The sequence below is a fragment of the Pelobates fuscus genome, chromosome 4 (assembly GCF_036172605.1).
Source record: "Pelobates fuscus isolate aPelFus1 chromosome 4, aPelFus1.pri, whole genome shotgun sequence".
Classification (NCBI taxonomy): Eukaryota; Metazoa; Chordata; class Amphibia; order Anura; family Pelobatidae; genus Pelobates; species Pelobates fuscus.
The window spans coordinates 7,782,644-7,807,013 of NC_086320.1; the positions used below are offsets into that span (position 1 = coordinate 7,782,644).

Sequence of the window (24,370 nt, forward strand, 5' to 3'; positions counted from 1 at the left end):
TCCCTGGCCTTATCTTATAGTTAGGATAGCCTTATGCCTATCCCACGCATGCTTAAACTCCTTTACTGTGTTAACCTCTACCACTTCAGCTGGAAGGCTATTCCATGCATCCACTACCCTCTCTGTAAAGTAATACTTCCTGATATTATTTTTAAACCTTTGTCCCTGGTGACAAGCCCAAGCTTCGAATATACTCCATTGATTACAACCCTCTGTTGCCTGTCACTCGGCCACTGCCTTACCCATTCAACAATATTGGAATCCAAACGTAAATATTGTAGTTTATTGATAAGCCTTATATTTGCAACAGTGTCAAAAGCCTTACTGAAATCGAGGTAAGCAATGTCTACTGCACCACCCTGATCTATTATTTTAGTTACCCAATCAAAAAAATCAATAAGATTACCGTAGTTTGGCATGATCTCCCTGAAGTAAACCCATGTTGTCTCTGATCTTGAAATCCATGTGTTTTTAGATGTTCAACAATCCTATCCTTTAACATGGTTTCCATCACTTTCCCCACTACTGAAGTAAGGCTTACTGGCCTATAGTTGCCCGACTCCTCCCTATTACCTTTCTTGTGAATGGGCACAACATTCGCTAACTTCCAATCTTCTGGGACTACTCCTGTTAACAATGATTGGTTAAATAAATCTGTTAATGGTTTTGCTAGTACACCACTAAGCTCTTTTAATAGCTTTGGGTGTATTCCATCAGGTCCCATTGACTTATTTGTCTTTACTTTTGACAGTTGAAATAGAACGTCTTCCTCTGTAAACTCACATGTAATAAATGACTCATTTATCCTTTTTCCCAACTGAGGTCCCTTTCCCTTATTTTCATCTGTAAATCCTGAACAACAATATTCATTGAGGCAGTCAGCTAGACCTTTATCCTCATCTACATACCTTCCTTCTTTTGTTTTTAATCTAACTAATCCTCGTTTTACTTTCCTTTTCTCATTTATGTATTTAAAAAAAGTTTTGTCCCCCTTTTTTACTGACTGTGCGATTTTCTCTTCTGTGTGTGATTTGGAAGCTCTTATAACCTGCTTAGCCTCTTTCTGCCTAATCTTATAGATCATTCGGTTTCCTCACTCTGTTTTTTTTTTTTTTATAATTACTAAATGCTAACTTTTTATTTTTTTACTATTTTGGCCACAACTGCAGAGTAGAATATTTCCCACAAGCTGTATACTTAAAACTAAAAAACTTATATGGTACAGAAAATAAAAAAAATACAACACAATCAAAAACACCCCTCAGTGAATAAACCACTATGGTCTCCAACTCACATGAAGCAGAGCCTAGAACACTCACTGGGTTTGAAGAATGAAATAGAGAGGGCAGATAGACCCCTGACCGATAGAAAAATCTTCTCCCTGGAAGGAACTCCACAATGCAGCGTGATACTGTATAATAAATATTTTAATTGTACACTGTTCCTATATATGTTGTATTTACTATCCAAACAAATAATGTTTCTAATGGATAAAAGATAATTGTGATTCATTTCTTATATACCCATCAGGTATACAATGTAAATATGATATGTACTCTAATAGGGGCTGTGTAGATTTGTTTAGGCGATATTCCCTTTTTTCTTTTAAGGTGTGTATAGATAAAAATAATGTATTCATGTGTTTCCCCCTGTATTATGGAGGATATACAGATAATAAAATGTGTTTATTTTCAAATGATGTAAAGTGTTTGTGCTTTGCTATATACATGCTGACATTAAAACATTAAGTTTGAAGTTCTGGGTGTGAGTGGTAGATAAGATTGCCCAACAACCATGCAGTAAAGGGAAAAATAAAAGCTATTTCATGGGAAGACATACAGCAACATATCGCTGGAAGAAGTCCCCACGATTTGGGAGCGAAACGCGTTACGGGGCGGTTGATGTCTCAGGGAATGGATGAGAGCAGACGTAGCGTTTGGAGACGCTTGGTTGAGAAAAACCATGGCAAGCTCTTTAAAAGCCTGAATTTTTTAAAGAAAAGTTTGTGAGTCTCTAAGTGCACAAGAGTTCACATATTTCAAATGTAAGAGTTTGTACAAGTGTGTGTGAATAAAATATTTATTATACAGCATCACGCTGCATTGTGGAGTTCCTTTCAGGGAGAAGATATTTATATCAGTGGGATTTATCTGCCCTTTCCTCCTTCAAACCCACAGCTGGGTGGATAGGCTCTGCTCCATGTGAAATATACAAAATCACTTACACTTCCACCAAATAAAATCAAGATAACATAAACACAGGTAGTGTGCAGCGCAGTGTGATCCCACAATACACTCTGTTCCAATAATGTAATTGGGAGGCAATGTGAGTTAGATACCGCAGGGCTTTATTCGCTAAGGGGTGTCTTACATTCTATTGGATTTTCTGCACCAAGTTTTTTAGGTATAAGTATACGACTTGTGTGAAATATTAGTATGTTGTGAGTGCAGCACGGATGGGCTGGCTTTTATTGTTTTCTATTAAACGAGTGGCTCTTAAAGAAACAAAAAAAACTAACAGAATACTGAACTAATGACAGTGGTGTATTTAGAGCTGCACTGTCACCCCTCCCCCCCCTCCTGGATCCAAAACGGCTATGTCACCGTCCACATTAATAGTCAGTCCCTCCCGGGGTCACAGCGTACTAATGACAGGGACATGTTTAATGGTCAGTCCCTCCCAGGGTCACAGTGTACTAATGACAGTGACATGTTTAATGGTCGGTCCCTCCCAGGGTCACAGTGTACTAATGACAGTGACATGTTTAATGGTCGGTCCCTCCCAGGGTCACAGTGTACTAATGACAGTGACATGTTTAATGGTCAGTCCCTCCCAGGGTCACAGTGTACTAATGACAGTGACATGTTTAATGGTCAGTCGCTCCCAGGGTCACAGCGTACTAATGACAGTGACATGTTTAATAGTCAGTCGCTCCCGGGGTCACAGCGTACTAATGGCAGTGACATGTTAAATGGTCGGTCCCTCCCAGGGTCACAGCGTACTAATGACAGTGACATGTTTAATGGTCGGTCCCTCCCAGGGTCACAGTGTACTAATGACAGTGACATGTTTAATGGTCGGTCCCTCCCAGGGTCACAGTGTACTAATGACAGTGACATGTTTAATGGTCAGTCCCTCCCAGGGTCACAGCGTACTAATGACAGTGACATGTTTAATGGTCAGTCACTCCCAGGGTCACAGTGTACTAATGACAGTGACATGTTTAATGGTCGGTCCCTCCCAGGGTCACAGTGTACTAATGACAGTGACACGTTTAATGGTCAGTCCCTCCCAGGGTCACAGTGTACTAATGACAGTGACATGTTTAATGGTCGGTCCCTCCCAGGGTCACAGTGTACTAATGACAGTGACATGTTTAATGGTCAGTCCCTCCCAGGGTCACAGTGTACTAATGACAGTGACATGTTTAATGGTCAGTCCCTCCCAGGGTCACAGTGTACTAATGACAGTGACATGTTTAATGGTCAGTCCCTCCCAGGGTCACAGCGTACTAATGACAGTGACATGTTTAATGGTCGGTCCCTCCCAGGGTCACAGTGTACTAATGACAGTGACATGTTTAATGGTCAGTCCCTCCCGGGGTCACAGCGTACTAATGACAGTGACATGTTTAATGGTCAGTCCCTCCCAGGGTCACAGCGTACTAATGACAGTGACATGTTTAATGGTCGGTCCCTCTCAGGGTCACAGTGTACTAATGACAGTGACATGTTTAATGGTCAGTCCCTCCCAGGGTCACAGCGTGCTAATGACAGTGATATGTTTAATGTCCGGTCCCTCCCAGGGTCACAGTGTACTAATGACAGTGACATGTTTAATGGTCAGTCCCTCCCAGGGTCACAGTGTACTAATGACAGTGACAGGTTTAATGGTCAGTCCCTCCCAGGGTCACAGCGTACTAATGACAGTGACATGTTTAATGGTCAGTCCCACCCAGGGTCACAGGGTACTAATGACAGTGACATGTTTAATGGCCAGTCCCTCCCAGGGTCACAGTGTGCTAATGACAGTGACATGTTTAATGGTCAGTCCCTCCCAGGGTGACAGCGTACTAATAATGACAGTGACATGTTTAATGGTCAGTCCCTCCCAGGGTCACAGTGTACTAATGGCAGTGACATGTGTAAGGGTCAGTCCCTGATAAATATGAGTAATAATATTACTGAACTTACCATGAGCGAATACTCGATGCCATACTGAGGAAGGTAGGGTCACCATCATAGAGGAGAAAAATAAATAAATAGAAAAAGTAAGATTTGTAGCGATTAATAACATACTCTTTAAAATCAGAATAAGTGCATGGCAACTACACCGCTAAAAAGATCCACATAAATAAGATGGAACTGCAGTTCCAGAGCATAACTTATTAAGGCTTCGTATTTGCTTAAGTCTCTCTTTACTAGAACTCCACAGCAGCACAGAAAAACAACCAATCAGAAAAAAGTTAGGTACTATAAAACTCCCCTCCCCATGCAGCATGTCCTCTTTCTTTGCTGCTCCGCATCAGTACAGGTCAGAGTACCACTGCCTCCTGCTAATATTAGTGGGTGGCTTTGGGATTAATTATGATTTATATTATTATATTTAGTTTTCACATATTTTTATATAGATATTTTCTATATTGTATTACTTGTCATGTTATATTTGAATTTTATATACATTTTATATATTATAGTTTTGTATTACATATTTATGTGTTTATTTTTATGCCTTATACATTTTATGTTTAGTTATGTTTTCTTTATATATTTAATTGGGTTTACTGCCCTTTTGATTCCTATTGGCCTCCCCTGCTTCTTTGGGGATGTTTCCTCTAATTGTTGTGGGTTTATGGGGGTACCTTTCGGCTTACCCCCCTTCGTTTTTCACCCTTCCCCCACTTTCTGGCGCCCTTCCATTAGCCCTCCCCGCGGGCTATGGGTGCTCCGCTCGGGGTCTCAGGAGACTAGCCGTTTGGCTGGCTCCTCTGATTCCCCAAGCTGCAGTGTGAGCCTCCTGGCGCCCGGGGTTACTCGCGGTCGGACGCGAGTACCGGGCTGCCGGATTCACTCACACACGTGGCGCCTAGCCGCGGCCGGCTCCCTCTGAAGCCGCGTGGCTCTTTCGGCATGGACAGCTCCTTCTATGCATCCGACCGGCTAGAGGAGGGTGCACCTGCCCGCGGCCCCTCCTCCAGCCAGGGTGGTCGCAGTTCGAGGTTTTTTCCCTGGGGTTCTGGCTCTGTAAGAGCCAGTTTGCCTATTACATCAGGGGTAAGAATACTATTGTGTGCTTCTATAGTAGCTCAGTGGTAACAGCGCTGCACTGTAAACCTCCATGCATGAGTTCGAATTCCCTGTACAACAAGAGCCCAAGCACTGTCAGTCACTTGGTATCTGCTGTATATTCACACGCTTTCTACAGAAACACGTGGATCAGGTGCACATATTCCTAGTTGGATTTGACATGATGTGTAGGAGATGTGCAGAAGATTTTTTGTTGCACAATTAACCAAAGTGCTCTTAGCTTACAATCCATGTGCTTCAGTGTATTTGTGCCTGATCCATCCCTGGAGTCAGAGCCAAGACTTCTCTAGTAAGATACTTACTGTCCATGGCAAATATAAAAAGCTAAGCAGACCTGACTCTGGCTCAAACTGGTATGGGAGACCAGTCTATGCTGATACCAATTCAATTCAGATTATATTGATGAAGAAATCTCAAACAGGAGTCGCTCTCCATATCGTGATTTAATGGACATAGTCATTTTTCAGCCTATATACCACTATTTTGCCTGCTGGGCATTTAGAGACTGCTAGTCCCAGTTCAGGTGTATTAACACAGTATTGCATTGTCTAGAGGGTTGGCGTCTGGGGGTCCTACCCCTCATGTTACCCTGAAGATTTACAGATAATTAGGGGACTCTACCCAAACACAGGGGTCTCTTTTTACTCGCTCGGACACAACCCAGGATTGGCCTGCTCTGTCTGTGCCCCTTTGATTGGCCTGCTATGTCTGTGCCCCATTGATTGGCCTGCTACGTCTGTGCCCCATTGATTGGCCTGCTACGTCTGTGCCCAATTGATTGGCCTGCTACGTTTGTGCCCAATTGATTGGCCTGCTACGTCTGTGCCCCATTGATTGGCCAGCTACGTCTGTGCCCCATTGATTGGCCAGCTACGTCTGTGCCCCATTGATTGGCCAGCTACGTCTGTGCCCCATTGATTGGCCAGCTACGTCTGTGCCCCATTGATTGGCCAGCTACGTCTGTGCCCCATTGATTGGCCAGCTACGTCTGTGCCCCATTGATTGGCCAGCTACATCTGTGCCCCATTGATTGGCCAGCTACATCTGTGCCCCATTGGTTGGCCAGCTACGTCTGTGCCCCATTGGTTGGCCAGCTACGTCTGTGCCACATAGATTGGCCAGCTACGTCTGCGCTCCATGGATTGGCCGGCTATGCCTGTGCCCCATTGATTGGCCAGCTATACCTGTGCTCATTTGATTGGCCTGCTAGGTCTGTGCCCACTTGATTGGCCAGCTATACCTGTGCTCATTTGATTGGCCTGCTAGGTCTGTGCCCACTTGATTGGCCTGCTATGTCTGTGCCTTTTGTTCGGCCTGAGCTATCTGGGCCCGAAATCCCTTTTGGCCGCAGGCCTGGGAGGATATCACTGAGAAGAGCCAAGTGCCCACTATTGACATGGAGATAGATGGGTATCCAGGCAAGCACTGCTGCCTTACCATCCAAGAGGACACCAGTACATGGGCACCTCAATATGATTGAAAGGGTGAAGACCCTAAACCTCATACTCTGAGGGGCGAGGTTTTTTGTTATGAGGATCCCCGGGCGCGCCACCATGGTTCACACCAACCCGGCGGCGGCACATCTCTGAAGAGAATTTTGCACAAGCAAGGACCATTGCTCAGACACCAACAGGGGAGCACGGTTGCCTTGCCTTCAGCAACTAACCATTTAGCTGCCTTCTGGTATCCATCTTAGGTATTGGTAGTTAGTCTTACATCTTGTTCAGATCCTGACCCTTTCAGTTGGGTTTACTTGACTTGCTGTTCCGATCTGCTATTTACCTGCTCTCTGAGGTACGTATTTACCTTTATCTACATTATTTGTCGTTTCTTGGTTTTCGAGCCTTCCAATTGTCCTATTGCTCGGGTTGTCGAGAGGCCTGACTTGACCGCCTCCGATCTTCCGGGCTCTGGTGGATTGCGGAGAACGTCTCCAGCTTTCCTCAGGCTACCAACGGTCATCCTGGACGATCCGGGCGGTCAGTTGGTAGTTCCCATCATTGTTTCCGTAGGTTGCATTTTCTCACCATCCCTTTCTGTTAAGGATGGACACGGCCCATGGCTGTATACTATCCCATCTTCCATCGGTCTGGTTTATTGCCAGTTAATTCCACCTCAGGTGAGCGATTCAGAGAGAGGTCTTGTGGCCAGTGAGAGACCCACTTCAGGATCTCAGTCTTATGCTGATATTAGTGAATGGCGTACCCCTGCAGTTGGTCACCCTGAATCTCTAAAGGACTCTAGTTTGGATTACAAGAGGGTGCGACCCTCCATCACCTCAATCCGAGAATTATATTTTACTTTCACGAACAGAGCGAACCCCTCTCATATACGGAACCGGACACTAATCTGTTATTAGAGGGCGTGGCCCTCCCTCAACCTCAGCCCGTTACTTTTGAGTGACACATTCTTGTAGAGAGAACCGGTGACGGAGGTAGACTCTACTGTCTGGTTATTAACGGGTGTGGCCTGCTCAGACTATCAACCGGACAGTGACACAGAGTTCGGTCACATTATTAGAGAACGCGGCTCTCTCATACGCTCAACGCACTACAGTGACGTCCATTTGTTCATCACACAGGCTTGTACCTGTACAGGACAACGATGACTGCATAGAGGGGCGTCCCTCCTGCATTCAAATAGATCTTACGACCGTGCTACCGATTTCGTTATAGAGGGCTGCCTGATCATGCAGGATACATATTTAGACTGGATCCCTTTATTTCACCTTCTGTAATGGTTCTACTGGATCCAGACCACTGTACACAACACGATAAATACTCACAGAGGTATAACGGGTAGGAGACTCCTGCTTATTTACACACACTCCTGGAGACGGTACGGCTAACGGATGAGCCTCAGGTATACAAGAGTGCAGGTTTTGGTATATTCTGCACTATATAAAACAGATAATTGCATTCTGTTTTAGATATCTGGACCATTGCCAACAAACTGCACAGACAGTTTTTCCCAGATCAAGATGACATGAGATACTGAGACCTTCATGGGGCAAACGGGCACTGCATTGCTCGGGTAAAAAGACTAGGGAAGGGCCTCTACCCGGTCTGCAGGTACTCCGTACGCATGGAAAGTCCGGAAACCACGGTTGACTTGAGTCCCCTGGTCATTACAATCTCGGAATAAAATGACCGGACTGCCCCTACTCCTCTGAGCGCATATCCGGAGAACATACTCTATATCCCTCACGGGAGCCATCTTGGTTTGATTTCTCACTAACCCACCTTTTCATCTACCATCGAGAAGCCCTACGAGACTCTATAGAGGAACCCGGGGTGCCCCGACTCCTACACGGACGTCAGAGTCGGGTCGCAACCTACCGCTGGGTTGTAGCAGACTCAGGATGTGTAGCAGACTCAGATGGGGCTGCCGACATTCTCAATCGAGACATCACATGATTCGGACGGTTGAAGCTAGACCCTTGTTTTTTTTGTTATATCTGCTCTCTGGAGTCACCTATTGTGAGCAAAGGAACTTTACGCCTTGCCTGAGTATTGGAGGACACTATGTGTTCTCGGGACTCCAAGATAAGAAGGGAGGTATCCCTCTATAGGGAGACCTTGACTTCGGTTATCGAACTCACATTCCTGGGTCCCTTGACCTGGGGCCTACTCTGGGAGATACCTGCCCAGACAGTTAGGGGTGCAGGGACCTAGGGGTCTCACTATGTTATACCCTATCTTGTAGGTGGCGTGTAGACCAGGAACCCCTACACAAATTTTGACAAGTTGGGCATGGAACAGGATTGTACTACGGGTAAGCGTATTATTTCACTCTCTCACTACAGCACGTGAGGACTCTTCGCTGTTATACAGATCTCAATCAACATTGGATCCGTACATCTTATCACTCTTAGACGACGACATATCTGGATGTAAATATCAACTCAGGTTTACGTTTCCCATCCCTCTGAATATTTCCGGGATTCACTATCCCCAGAATAGTTGACCACTGTTCCACCACGCAAGTTCAGTTGGGACACTGATTGGACGTCCTTTGGGGAGTTCCTTCTCTACTGCAGTCGCGGGTTGCCCAGTCCATTTGGAATACTGGATTCACTTAGGATACGGCTAGTTTGACGCACTCTTGCCTTCTTTATAAATTTATTCTTGGATGAAAATACCCAGAGGGTAGGTCATGAGGGAACGAAAAGACCCTAATGAGTTCTATGACGGAATTGGTGGTAGGCTTAGACGCATTACTTGAAGTTGGAGATTTACCTGCAAGGCCACATTGCCTGGTAACCCTGGCACAATCGGAGGAGCCACCGTCCACATCAATAGTTGAGACCTGGTGGCAGTTTCTTCTCACGGCCCTAAGTCCGTAAATGACCTTCGACAGTTTACACCTACAGGAAAATAGCAGCTCATGGACCCCGGCTGCTAGGAAACCGGTCGCAACCCCACGTACAATGGATCTAACAGCGGATAGTGTTTTCCCGCATTTGAGGTGCCTCGACAGCTGGCATCTTCATCGATCCGTCTTCTGTCACTTCTCGCAGTTGGAAGGTATGTTTAGGATAGCTCTAGTAACTACCGGATTAGGTACCAGCGAAACAATCAGCGTTGGATTTGTTGACTCATCTTTAAAACAGCAAATACGAAGCCTCCTGTCATGTTATAAAATTGTAGATTATGCTAACTTTAGTGTACCTATAATCTTAATTTTATTAATGACAGGAGGCGAGTATTTCCCACCCGTTCTTATCCCTCCCTTGTTTAATGTTATAGTTTAGATTATCAGGTACGTATGCAACTCTGCTTGTTGTCTCTGCTACCTGTCGCTTGTTCTTATGTCTATTTTTTCATAAGTAGGGTTGGGATCTAGGCAGATTACATTAATTTTGGTTGCTAAATTGGGTACCTACATGTTTGCTCAGAGTGCATTTCATTGGATAATCAACCTGTTCGATTCTGTTTTTCTCTCGTTTCAGTTTACAGTCCATCAATGCTATCTGGTTCGGCAGCTCTTTTCGGATGGTGGACTTTGTTGTATTCATCGTATCTAGGACTTTGTTTCTTTCCCATTATGTTTTCTGCCTTGTGTTCTGTTTTTGTCGCAGCTTGAAAGAGGAAATTATGCATGGGGAGGGGAGTTTTATAGTACCTAACTTTTTTTGATTGGTTGTTTTCTGTGCTGCTGTGGAGTTCTAGTAAAGCGAGACCTAAGCAAATACTCGCCTCCTGTCATTAATAAAATTAAGATTATAGGTACACTAAAGCTAGCATAATCTACAATTTTTGTTTTAAAGCTGCACTGTTTGTATATATGAGTTGCGTTTTGCCCAAACAAATGTGTTAAAACCCCTTCAGCTACTTACCTGAATCCAGGTAAGTATGTCCCTTGGCACTGGGTCAGGCTCCGCCCACACTCCTCCCGGAGACATAATGCGAAAGCGCGGCAATGGCCGTGTGCGCATTAGACCTCCCCATAGGAAAGCATTATTCCATTATATTATAATTATTCAATGCTTTCCTATGGGGAAAATCTGATGCTGAAGTAATCTGGGTGCCTACAGTGTATATGTTCATTAGATCTTTCCTTGATAGCCCCAAACTGCACGTTTGTGTCCATTGGGCTTTTATCCCCGTGTATTTTATCTGGTTAATGTTTTGTTGATTTTGTTAATTATTAATTCAGCTAATAATAAACATTGTAAAGACAGCATGGGAAGCAGCGTATTACAAGCTAATTATAGGGAGTAATGGATCTGTATCAGGCCTGGCCATGATTGGACACCTGTGCCCTGTCACCCTTCTCTTCCACTCCGGCCGACTCCAGGCTCTCCATTTATTACTCCAGGCTCCCTTTATTACTCCAGACTCCCTTTATTACTCCAGGTTCTCCATTTATTACTCCAGGTTCCCTTTATTACTCCAGGTTCTTCATTTATTACTCCAGGTTCTCCATTTATTACTCCAGGTTCCCTTTATTACTCCAGGCTCTCCATTTATTACTCCAGGCTCTCCATTTATTACTCCAGGCTCTCCATTTATTACTCCAGGTTCCATTTATTACTCCAGGCTCTCCATTTATTACTCCAGGTTCCCTTTATTACTCCAGGTTCTCCATTTATTATTCCAGGATCTCAATGTATTACTCCAGACTCCATTTATTACTCCAGGCTCTCCATTTATTACCCCAGGTTTTCCATTTATTACCCCAGGTTCCCTTTATCACTCCAGGCTCTCCATTTACCACTCCAGGCTCTCCCTTTATTACTCCAGGCTCTCCCTTTATTACTCCAGGCTCTCCCGTTATTACTCCAGGCTCTCCCGTTATTACTCCAGGCTCTCCCGTTATTACTCCAGGCTCTCCCGTTATTACTCCAGGCTCTCCCTTTATTACTCCAGGCTCTCCCTTTATTACTCCAGGCTCTCCCTTTATTACTTCAGGCTCCATTTATTACTCCAGGCTCTCCATTTACCACTCCAGGCTCTCCATTTACCACTCCAGGCTCTCCATTTACCACTCCAGGCTCTCCCGTTATTACTCCAGGTTCTCCCTTTATTACTCCAGGCTCTCCCTTTATTACTCCAGGCTCCATTTATTACTCCAGGCTCCATTTATTACTCCAGGCTCTCCATTTACCACTCCAGGCTCTCCATTTACCACTCCAGGTTCTCCCTTTATTACTCCAGGCTCTCCCTTTATTACTCCAGGCTCTCCATTTATTACTCCAGGCTCCATTTATTACTCCAGGCTCTCCATTTACCACTCCAGGCTCTCCATTTACCACTCCAGGTTCTCCATTTATTACTCCAGGTTCTCCCTTTATTACTCCAGGCTCTCCCTTTATTACTCCAGGCTCTCCCTTTATTACTCCAGGCTCTCCATTTATTACTCCAGGCTCTCCATTTATTACTCCAGGCTCTCCATTTATTACTCCAGGCTCTCCATTTATTACTCCAGGCTCTCCATTTATTACTCCAGGCTCTCCCTTTATTACTCCAGGCTCTCCCTTTATTTACTCCAGGCTCTCCCTTTATTACTCCAGGCTCTCCCTTTATTACTCCAGGCTCTCCCTTTATTACTCCAGGCTCTCCATTTATTACTCCAGGCTCTCCCTTTATTACTCCAGGCTCTCCCTTTATTACTCCAGGCTCTCCATTTATTACTCCAGGCTCTCCATTTATTACTCCAGGCTCTCCATTTACCACTCCAGGCTCTCCATTTACCACTCCAGGCTCAATTTATTACTCCAGGCTCAATTTATTACTCCAGGCTCAATTTATTACTCCAGGCTCAATTACTCCAGGCTCTCCCTTTATTACTCCAGGCTCCATTTATTACTCCAGGCTCAATTTATTACTCCAGGCTCTCCATTTATTACTCCAGGCTCTCCATTTACCACTCCAGGCTCTCCATTTACCACTCCAGGCTCTCCCTTTATTACTCCAGGCTCAATTTATTACTCCAGGCTCTCCATTTATTACTCCAGGCTCTCCATTTACCACTCCAGGCTCTCCATTTACCACTCCAGGCTCTCCCTTTATTACTCCAGGCTCAATTTATTACTCCAGGCTCAATTACTCCAGGCTCTCCCTTTATTACTCCAGGCTCCATTTATGACTCCAGGTTCACCATTTATTACTCCAGGCTCTCCATTTATTACTCCAGGCTCCATTTATTACTCCAGGCTCCCTTTATTACTCCAGGCTCTCCATTTATTACTCCAGGCTCTCCCTTTATTACTCCAGGCTCTCCCTTTATTACTCCAGGCTCTCCCTTTATTACTCCAGGCTCTCCCTTTATTACTCCAGGCTCTGCATTTATTACTCCAGGTTCTTCATTTATTACTCCAGGCTCTCCATTTATTACTCCAGGCTCTCCATTTATTACTCCAGGCTCTCCATTTATTACTCCAGGCTCTCCATTTATTACTCCAGGCTCACCATTTATTACTCCAGGCTCTCCATTTATTACTCCAGGCTCCCCATTTATTACTCCAGGCTCTCCATTTATTACTCCAGGCTCTCCCTTTATTACTCCAGGCTCTCCCTTTATTACTCCAGGCTCTCCATTTATTACTCCAGGCTCTCCATTTATTACTCCAGGCTCTCCATTTATTACTCCAGGCTCTCCATTTATTACTCCAGGCTCTCCCTTTATTACTCCAGGCTCTCCCTTTATTACTCCAGGCTCTCCCTTTATTACTCCAGGCTCTCCATTTATTACTCCAGGCTCTCCATTTATTACTCCAGGCTCTCCATTTATTACTCCAGGCTCTCCATTTATTACTCCAGGTTCTCCATTTATTACTCCAGGCTCTCCATTTATTACTCCAGGCTCTCCCTTTATTACTCCAGGCTCTCCCTTTATTACTCCAGGCTCTCCATTTATTACTCCAGGCTCTCCATTTACCACTCCAGGCTCTCCATTTACCACTCCAGGCTCAATTTATTACTCCAGGCTCAATTTATTACTCCAGGCTCAATTTATTACTCCAGGCTCAATTACTCCAGGCTCTCCCTTTATTACTCCAGGCTCCATTTATTACTCCAGGCTCAATTTATTACTCCAGGCTCTCCATTTATTACTCCAGGCTCTCCATTTACCACTCCAGGCTCTCCATTTACCACTCCAGGCTCTCCCTTTATTACTCCAGGCTCAATTTATTACTCCAGGCTCTCCATTTATTACTCCAGGCTCTCCATTTACCACTCCAGGCTCTCCATTTACCACTCCAGGCTCTCCCTTTATTACTCCAGGCTCAATTTATTACTCCAGGCTCAATTACTCCAGGCTCTCCCTTTATTACTCCAGGCTCCATTTATGACTCCAGGTTCACAATTTATTACTCCAGGCTCTCCATTTATTACTCCAGGCTCCATTTATTACTCCAGGCTCCATTTATTACTCCAGGCTCCCTTTATTACTCCAGGCTCTCCATTTATTACTCCAGGCTCTCCCTTTATTACTCCAGGCTCTCCCTTTATTACTCCAGGCTCTCCATTTATTACTCCAGGCTCTCCCTTTATTACTCCAGGCTCTCCCTTTATTACTCCAGGCTCTCCCTTTATTACTCCAGGCTCTGCATTTATTACTCCAGGTTCTTCATTTATTACTCCAGGCTCTCCATTTATTACTCCAGGCTCTCCATTTATTACTCCAGGCTCTCCATTTATTACTCCAGGCTCTCCATTTATTACTCCAGGCTCCATTTATTACTCCAGGCTCCCTTTATTACTCCAGGCTCTCCATTTATTACTCCAGGCTCTCCCTTTATTACTCCAGGCTCTCCCTTTATTACTCCAGGCTCTCCATTTATTACTCCAGGCTCTCCCTTTATTACTCCAGGCTCTCCCTTTATTACTCCAGGCTCTCCCTTTATTACTCCAGGCTCTGCATTTATTACTCCAGGTTCTTCATTTATTACTCCAGGCTCTCCATTTATTACTCCAGGCTCTCCATTTATTACTCCAGGCTCTCCATTTATTACTCCAGGCTCTCCATTTATTACTCCAGGCTCACCATTTATTACTCCAGGCTCTCCATTTATTACTCCAGGCTCCCCATTTATTACTCCAGGCTCTCCATTTATTACTCCAGGCTCTCCATTTATTACTCCAGGCTCTCCCTTTATTACTCCAGGCTCTCCCTTTATTACTCCAGGCTCTCCATTTATTACTCCAGGCTCTCCATTTATTACTCCAGGCTCTCCATTTATTACTCCAGGCTCTCCCTTTATTACTCCAGGCTCTCCCTTTATTACTCCAGGCTCTCCCTTTATTACTCCAGGCTCTCCATTTATTACTCCAGGCTCTCCATTTATTACTCCAGGCTCTCCATTTATTACTCCAGGCTCTCCATTTATTACTCCAGGTTCTTCATTTATTACTCCAGGCTCTCCATTTACCACTCCAGGCTCTCCCTTTATTACTCCAGGCTCTCCCGTTATTACTCCAGGCTCTCCCGTTATTACTCCAGGCTCTCCCGTTATTACTCCAGGCTCTCCCGTTATTACTCCAGGCTCTCCCGTTATTACTTCAGGCTCCATTTATTACTCCAGGCTCTCCATTTACCACTCCAGGCTCTCCATTTACCACTCCAGGCTCTCCATTTACCACTCCAGGCTCTCCCGTTATTACTCCAGGTTCTCCCTTTATTACTCCAGGCTCTCCCTTTATTACTCCAGGCTCCATTTATTACTCCAGGCTCCATTTATTACTCCAGGCTCTCCATTTACCACTCCAGGCTCTCCATTTACCACTCCAGGTTCTCCCTTTATTACTCCAGGCTCTCCCTTTATTACTCCAGGCTCTCCATTTATTACTCCAGGCTCTCCCTTTATTACTCCAGGCTCTCCCTTTATTTACTCCAGGCTCTCCCTTTATTACTCCAGGCTCTCCATTTATTACTCCAGGCTCTCCCTTTATTACTCCAGGCTCTCCCTTTATTACTCCAGGCTCTCCATTTATTACTCCAGGCTCTCCCTTTATTACTCCAGGCTCTCCCTTTATTACTCCAGGCTCTCCATTTATTACTCCAGGCTCTCCATTTATTACTCCAGGCTCTCCATTTATTACTCCAGGTTCTTCATTTATTACTCCAGGCTCTCCATTTACCACTCCAGGCTCTCCCTTTATTACTCCAGGCTCTCCCGTTATTACTCCAGGCTCTCCCGTTATTACTCCAGGCTCTCCCGTTATTACTCCAGGCTCTCCCGTTATTACTCCAGGCTCTCCCGTTATTACTCCAGGCTCTCCCTTTATTACTCCAGGCTCTCCCTTTATTACTTCAGGCTCCATTTATTACTCCAGGCTCTCCATTTACCACTCCAGGCTCTCCATTTACCACTCCAGGCTCTCCATTTACCACTCCAGGCTCTCCCGTTATTACTCCAGGTTCTCCCTTTATTACTCCAGGCTCTCCCTTTATTACTCCAGGCTCCATTTATTACTCCAGGCTCCATTTATTACTCCAGGCTCTCCATTTACCACTCCAGGCTCTCCATTTACCACTCCAGGTTCTCCCTTTATTACTCCAGGCTCTCCCTTTATTACTCCAGGCTCTCCATTTATTACTCCAGGCTCTCCCTTTATTACTCCAGGCTCTCCCTTTATTACTCCAGGCTCTCCATTTATTACTCCAGGCTCTCCCTTTATTACTCCAGGCTCTCCCTTTATTACTCCAGGCTCTCCCTTTATTACTCCAGGCTCTCCCTTTATTTACTCCAGGCTCTCCCTTTATTACTCCAGGCTCTCCATTTATTACTCCAGGCTCTCCATTTATTACTCCAGGCTCTCCATTTACCACTCCAGGCTCTCCATTTACCACTCGAGGCTCTCCATTTACCACTCCAGGCTCTCCATTTACCACTCCAGGCTCAATTTATTACTCCAGGCTCAATTTATTACTCCAGGCTCAATTTATTACTCCAGGCTCAATTACTCCAGGCTCTCCCTTTATTACTCCAGGCTCCATTTATTACTCCAGGCTCCATTTATTACTCCAGGCTCAATTTATTACTCCAGGCTCTCCATTTACCACTCCAGGTTCTCCATTTATTACTCCAGGCTCTCCATTTATTACTCCAGGCTCCCCATTTATTACTCCAGGCTCTTCATTTATTACTCCAGGCTCTCCATTTATTACTCCAGGCTCTCCCTTTATTACTCCAGGCTCTCCCTTTATTACTCCAGGCTCTCCATTTATTACTCCAGGCTCTCCATTTATTACTCCAGGCTCTCCATTTATTACTCCAGGCTCTCCATTTATTACTCCAGGTTCTTCATTTATTACTCCAGGCTCTCCATTTACCACTCCAGGCTCTCCCGTTATTACTCCAGGCTCTCCCGTTATTACTCCAGGCTCTCCCGTTATTACTCCAGGCTCTCCCGTTATTACTCCAGGCTCTCCCGTTATTACTCCAGGCTCTCCCGTTATTACTCCAGGCTCTCCCGTTATTACTCCAGGCTCTCCCGTTATTACTCCAGGCTCTCCCTTTATTACTCCAGGCTCTCCCTTTATTACTTCAGGCTCCATTTATTACTCCAGGCTCTCCATTTACCACTCCAGGCTCTCCATTTACCACTCCAGGCTCTCCATTTACCACTCCAGGCTCTCCATTTACCACTCCAGGCTCTCCCGTTATTACTCCAGGTTCTCCCTTTATTACTCCAGGCTCTCCCTTTATTACTCCAGGCTCCATTTATTACTCCAGGCTCCATTTATTACTCCAGGCTCTCCATTTACCACTCCAGGCTCTCCATTTACCACTCCAGGTTCTCCCTTTATTACTCCAGGCTCTCCCTTTATTACTCCAGGCTCTCCATTTATTACTCCAGGCTCTCCCTTTATTACTCCAGGCTCTCCCTTTATTACTCCAGGCTCTCCCTTTATTACTCCAGGCTCTCCATTTATTACTCCAGGCTCTCCCTTTATTACTCCAGGCTCTCCCTTTATTTACTCCAGGCTCTCCCTTTATTACTCCAGGCTCTCCCTTTATTACTCCAGGCTCTCCCTTTATTACTCCAGGCTCTCCCATTATTACTCCAGGCTCTCCATTTATTACTCCAGGCTCTCCCTTTATTACTCCAGGCTCTCCCTTTATTACTCCAGGCTCTCCATTTACCACTCCAGGCTCTCCATTTACCACTCCAGGCTCTCCATTTACCACTCCAGGCTCAATTTATTACTCCAGGCTCAATTTATTACTCCAGGCTCAAATTTATTACTCCAGGCTCAATTACTCCAGGCTCTCCCTTTATTACTCCAGGCTCCATTTATTACTCCAGGCTCAATTTATTACTCCAGGCTCCATTTATTACTCCAGGCTCTCCATTTACCACTCCAGGTTCTCCATTTATTACTCCAGGCTCTCCCTTTATTACTCCAGGCTCTCCCTTTATTACTCCAGGCTCTCCCTTTATTACTCCAGGCTCTCCCTTTATTACTCCAGGCTCTCCCTTTATTACTCCAGGCTCTCCCTTTATTACTCCAGGCTCTCCATTTATTACTCCAGGCTCTCCATTTATTACTCCAGGCTCTCCATTTATTACTCCAGGCTCTCCATTTATTACTCCAGGCTCTCCATTTCAGGCTCTCCATTTATTACTCCAGGCTCTCCATTTATTACTCCAGGCTCTCCATTTATTACTCCAGGCTCTCCATTTATTACTCCAGGCTCTCCATTTATTACTCCAGGCTCTCCATTTATTACTCCAGGCTCTCCATTTATTACTCCAGGCTCTCCATTTATTACTCCAGGCTCTCCATTTATTACTCCAGGCTCTCCATTTATTACTCCAGGCTCTCCATTTATTACTCCAGGCTCTCCATTTATTACTCCAGGCTCTCCCTTTATTACTCCAGGCTCTCCCTTTATTACTCCAGGCTCTCCCTTTATTTACTCCAGGCTCTCCCTTTATTACTCCAGGCTCTCCCTTTATTACTCCAGGCTCTCCCTTTATTACTCCAGGCTCTCCATTTATTACTCCAGGCTCTCCATTTATTACTCCAGGCTCTCCATTTATTACTCCAGGCTCTCCATTTACCACTCCAGGCTCTCCATTTACCACTCCAGGCTCTCCATTTACCACTCCAGGCTCTCCCTTTATTACTCCAGGCTCAATTTATTACTCCAGGCTCTCCATTTATTACTCCAGGCTCTCCATTTACCACTCCAGGCTCTCCATTTACCACTCCAGGCTCTCCCTTTATTACTCCAGGCTCAATTTATTACTCCAGGCTCAATTACCCCAGGCTCTCCCTTTATTACTCCAGGCTCCATTTATGACTCCAGGTTCACCATTTATTACTCCAGGCTCTCCATTTATTACTCCAGGCTCCATTTATTACTCCAGGCTCCCTTTATTACTCCAGGCTCTCCATTTATTACTCCAGGCTCTCCCTTTATTACTCCAGGCTCTCCCTTTATTACTCCAGGCTCTCCCTTTATTACTCCAGGCTCTCCCTTTATTACTCCAGGCTCTCCCTTTATTACTCCAGGCTCTCCATTTATTACTCCAGGCTCCATTTATTACTCCAGGTTCCCCATTTATTACTCCATCATGCAGCGCTCTGGTCTGTCTTGTCTGCCCTCAGTATAACTAGTACTAGTACCTTGCCCTGTCGTGGTTTCTGTTTACCCAAGAGTGCCTGACTATTCTTGTTCTTTTATCCTGACCTTGGCTTGTTTCTGATTTCTGTGAATCGCTGGTATCTTTAACCTCTGCCTGTTTACATATCTATTATGTCTCTTCTTCTATCTCTTCTTTCAGACATTCTGTTTTATAGTCTAAGTCCCCTTGGTACTTTGCTGACACTTTGCTCTGTGACCTCGCTGCCCCCCCCCCCCCCCCGCAGTGTTCTGTGACCTCGCTGCCCCCCCTGCAGTGTTCTGTGACCTCGCTGCCCCCCCTGCAGTGTTCTGTGACCTCGCAGCCCCACTGTGCTCTGTTACCTCACTGCTCCCTCCCGGTGCTCTGTGACCTCGCTGCGCCCCACCCCCCTTAGTGCTCTGTGACTGTGCTGTCCCCCCAGGCAGTGCTCTATGACCTCGCTGCCCCCCTGTGCTCTGTTACCTCACTGCCCCCCCCCGGTGCTCTGTGACCTCGCTGCACCCACCCCCCCCCCCCCGCAGTGCTCTGTGACTGTGCTGTCCCCCCCGGCAGTGCTCTGTGACCGTGCTGCCCACTCTGTGCTCTATGACCTTGCTGGCCCCCTGTGCTCTGTGACCTCACTAGCCCCTGCCCCCTGTGTTCTGTGTGCTCCCTGACTTGTGTTGTTTGGATTTACCTGATCCGATCTTTATCAGTCCGTTGTGTTGGATGAAGATGGTATCGTTGGTCAGGTTCCCATGTACAATAGGGGGGTCACAGGAGTGTAGGTAGCTAGGGGGAACAGTGATTAAAGTTAATTCCTCAGTACATCTCTAACAATACAATTATTACTGAGAATAAGCTCTTTGGTGCCAACACTTCAAGCTATGAACACTCATACCTCCCCATGCACATACTGCATCCGCCTCCCCCTCCTAGTCGTGTCAGCCTCCCCCTCCTAGTTGTGTCAGCCTCCCCCTCCTAGTCGTGTCAGCCTCCCCCTCCTAGTCGTGTCAGCCCCCCCCTCCTAGCCGTGTCAGCCTCCCCCTCCTACTCGTGTCAGCCCCCCCTCCTACTCGTGTCAGCCTCCCCCTCCTACTCGTGTCAGCCTCCCCCTCCTACTCGTGTCAGCCTCCCCCTCCTACTCGTGTCAGCCTCCCCCTCCTACTCGTGTCAGCCTCCCCCTCCTGTCAGCCTCCCCCTTGTGTCAGCCTCCCCCTCGTGTCAGCCTCCCCCTCCTACTCGTGTCAGCCTCCCCCTCCTACTCGTGTCAGCCTCCCCCTCCTACTCGTGTCAGCCTCCCCCTCCTAGTCGTGTCAGCCTCCCCCTCCTAGTCGTGTCAGCCTCCCCCTCCTAGTCGTGTCAGCCTCCCCCTCCTAGTCGTGTCAGCCTCCCCCTCCTACTCGTGTCAGCCTCCCCCTCCTACTCGTGTCAGCCTCCCCCTCCTACTCGTGTCAGCCTCCCCCTCCTACTCGTGTCAGCCTCCCCCTCCTACTCGTGTCAGCCTCCCCCTCCTACTCGTGTCAGCCTCCCCCTCCTACTCGTGTCAGCCTCCCCCTCCTACTCGTGTCAGCCTCCCCCTCCTTTGACAGTGCTAGTTAGGGGAATACCATCCCCCTGTGTCAGCCACTTACCTCAGTGCTGACAGGATCTGTGTGCACCAACGTTTCCAAGCCTGAATGGCAAAAATATATACATCATCACTGTAACATAACTCACAGCCACTGACATCATCACTGTAACATAACTCACAGCCACTGAAATCGTCACTGTAACATAACTAACAACAACTGACATCATCACTGTAACATAACTCAAAGCCACTGACATCGTCACTGTAACATAACTAACAACAACTGACATCATCACTGTAACAAAACTCACAGCCACTGACATCATCACTGTAGCAAAACTCACAGCCACTGACATCATCACTGTAACATAACTCACAGCCACTGACATCATCACTGTGACATAACTCACAGCCACTGACATCATCACTGTAACATAACTCACAGCCACTGACATCATCACTGTGACATAACTCACAGCCACTGACATCATCACTGTGACATAACTCACAGCCACTGACATCATCACTGTAACATAACTCACAGCCACTGACATCATCACTGTAACAAAACTCACAGCCACTGACATCATCACTGTAGCAAAACTCACAGCCACTGACATCATCACTGTAGCAAAACTCACAGCCACCGACATCATCACTGTAACATAACTCACAGCCACTGACATCATCACTGTAACATAACTCATAGCCACTGACATCATCACTGTTACATAACTCACAGCCACTGACATCATCACTGTGACATAACTCACAGCCACTGACATCATCACTGTTACATAACTCACAGCCACTGACATCGTCACTGTAACATAACTCACAGCCACTGACATCATCACTGTAACATAACTCATAGCCACTGACATCATCACTGTGACATAACTCACAGCCACTGACATCATCACTGTTACATAACTCACAGCCACTGACATCGTCACTGTAACATAACTCACAGCCACCGACATCATCACTGTAACATAACTCATAGCCACTGACATCATCACTGTTACATAACTCACAGCCACTGACATCATCACTGTGACATAACTCACAGCCACTGACATCATCACTGTTACATAACTCACAGCCACTGACATCGTCACTGTAACATAACTCACAGCCACCGACATCATCACTGTAACATAACTCACAGCCACTGACATCATCACTGTAGCAAAACTCACAGCCACTGACATCATCACTGTAGCAAAACTCACAGCCACTGACATCATCACTGTAACATAACTCACAGCCACTGACATCATCACTGTGACATAACTCACAGCCACTGACATCATCACTGTAACATAACTCACAGCCACTGACATCATCACTGTAACAAAACTTACAGCCACTGACATCATCACTGTAGCAAAACTCACAGCCACTGACATCATCACTGTAACATAACTCACATCCACTGACATCATCACTGTGACATAACTCACAGCCACTGACATCATCACTGTAGCAAAACTCACAGCCACCGACATCATCACTGTAACATAACTCACAGCCACTGACATCATCACTGTGACATAACTCACAGCCACTGACATCGTCACTGTAACATAACTCATAGCCACTGATCTCATCACTGTTACATAACTCACAGCCACTGACATCATCACTGTAACATAACTCATAGCCACTGACATCATCACTGTAACATAACTCACAGCCACTGACATCATCACTGTAGCAAAACTCACAGCCACTGACATCATCACTGTAGCAAAACTCACAGCCACTGACATCATCACTGTGACATAACTCACAGCCACTGACATCATCACTGTAACATAACTCACAGCCACTGACATCGTCACTGTAACATAACTCACAGCCACTGACATCATCACTGTAGCAAAACTCACAGCCACAGACATCATCACTGTAACATAACTCACAGCCACTGACATCATCACTGTAACATAACTCATAGCCACTGACATCATCACTGTTACATAACTCACAGCCACTGACATCATCACTGTAACATAACTCATAGCCACTGACATCATCACTGTAACATAACTCACAGCCACTGACATCATCACTGTAGCAAAACTCACAGCCACTGACATCATCACTGTAGCAAAACTCACAGCCACTGACATCATCACTGTGACATAACTCACAGCCACTGACATCATCACTGTAACATAACTCACAGCCACTGACATCGTCACTGTAACATAACTCACAGCCACTGACATCATCACTGTAGCAAAACTCACAGCCACAGACATCATCACTGTAACATAACTCACAGCCACTGACATCATCACTGTAACATAACTCATAGCCACTGACATCATCACTGTTACATAACTCACAGCCACTGACATCGTCACTGTAACATAACTCACAGCCACCGACATCATCACTGTAACATAACTCACAGCCACTGACATCATCACTGTAGCAAAACTCACAGCCACTGACATCATCACTGTAGCAAAACTCACAGCCACTGACATCATCACTGTAACATAACTCACAGCCACTGACATCATCACTGTAACATAACTCATAGCCACTGACATCATCACTGTAACATAACTCACAGCCACTGACATCATCACTGTAACATAACTCACAGCCACTGACATCATCACTGTAACAAAACTTACAGCCACTGACATCATCACTGTAGCAAAACTCACAGCCACTGACATCATCACTGTAGCAAAACTCACAGCCACTGACATCATCACTGTGACATAACTCACAGCCACTGACATCATCACTGTAGCAAAACTCACAGCCACTGACATCATCACTGTGACATAACTCACAGCCACTGACATCATCACTGTAACATAACTCACAGCCACTGACATCATCACTGTAACAAAACTTACAGCCACTGACATCATCACTGTAGCAAAACTCACAGCCACTGACATCATCACTGTAGCAAAACTCACAGCCACTGACATCATCACTGTGACATAACTCACAGCCACTGACATCATCACTGTAACATAACTCACAGCCACTGACATCATCACTGTAACATAACTCACAGCCACTGACATCGTCACTGTGACATAACTCACAGCCACCGACATCATCACTGTAACATAACTCACAGCCACTGACATCATCACTGTAACATAACTCACAGCCACTGACATCATCACTGTAACATAACTCACAGCCACTGACATCGTCACTGTGACATAACTCACAGCCACCGACATCATCACTGTAACATAACTCACAGCCACTGACATCATCACTGTAACATAACTCACAGCCACTGACATCATCACTGTGACATAACTCACAGCCACTGACATCATCACTGTAACATAACTCACAGCCACCGACATCATCACTGTAGCAAAACTCACAGCCACTGACATCATCACTGTAACATAACTCACAGCCACTGACATCAT

The 24,370-nt window shown here is 45.8% G+C and overlaps 1 protein-coding gene across 2 annotated transcripts in view; it reads right to left on the reverse strand.

Annotated features, from left to right (window-relative positions):
• NRBP2 (nuclear receptor binding protein 2) overlaps positions 1-24,370 on the reverse strand; it is a 198,120-nt gene that overhangs the window by 51,004 nt on the left and 122,746 nt on the right. For both annotated transcript variants that reach the window (XM_063450956.1, XM_063450957.1), the window contains exons 6-8: positions 21,004-21,044; positions 20,067-20,161; positions 4,194-4,217 (exon numbers count right to left, since the gene is read on the reverse strand). In XM_063450956.1, coding sequence (XP_063307026.1) covers positions 4,194-4,217; positions 20,067-20,161; positions 21,004-21,044 — 160 coding nt within the window. The remainder of the gene's footprint in view (positions 1-4,193; positions 4,218-20,066; positions 20,162-21,003; positions 21,045-24,370) is intronic.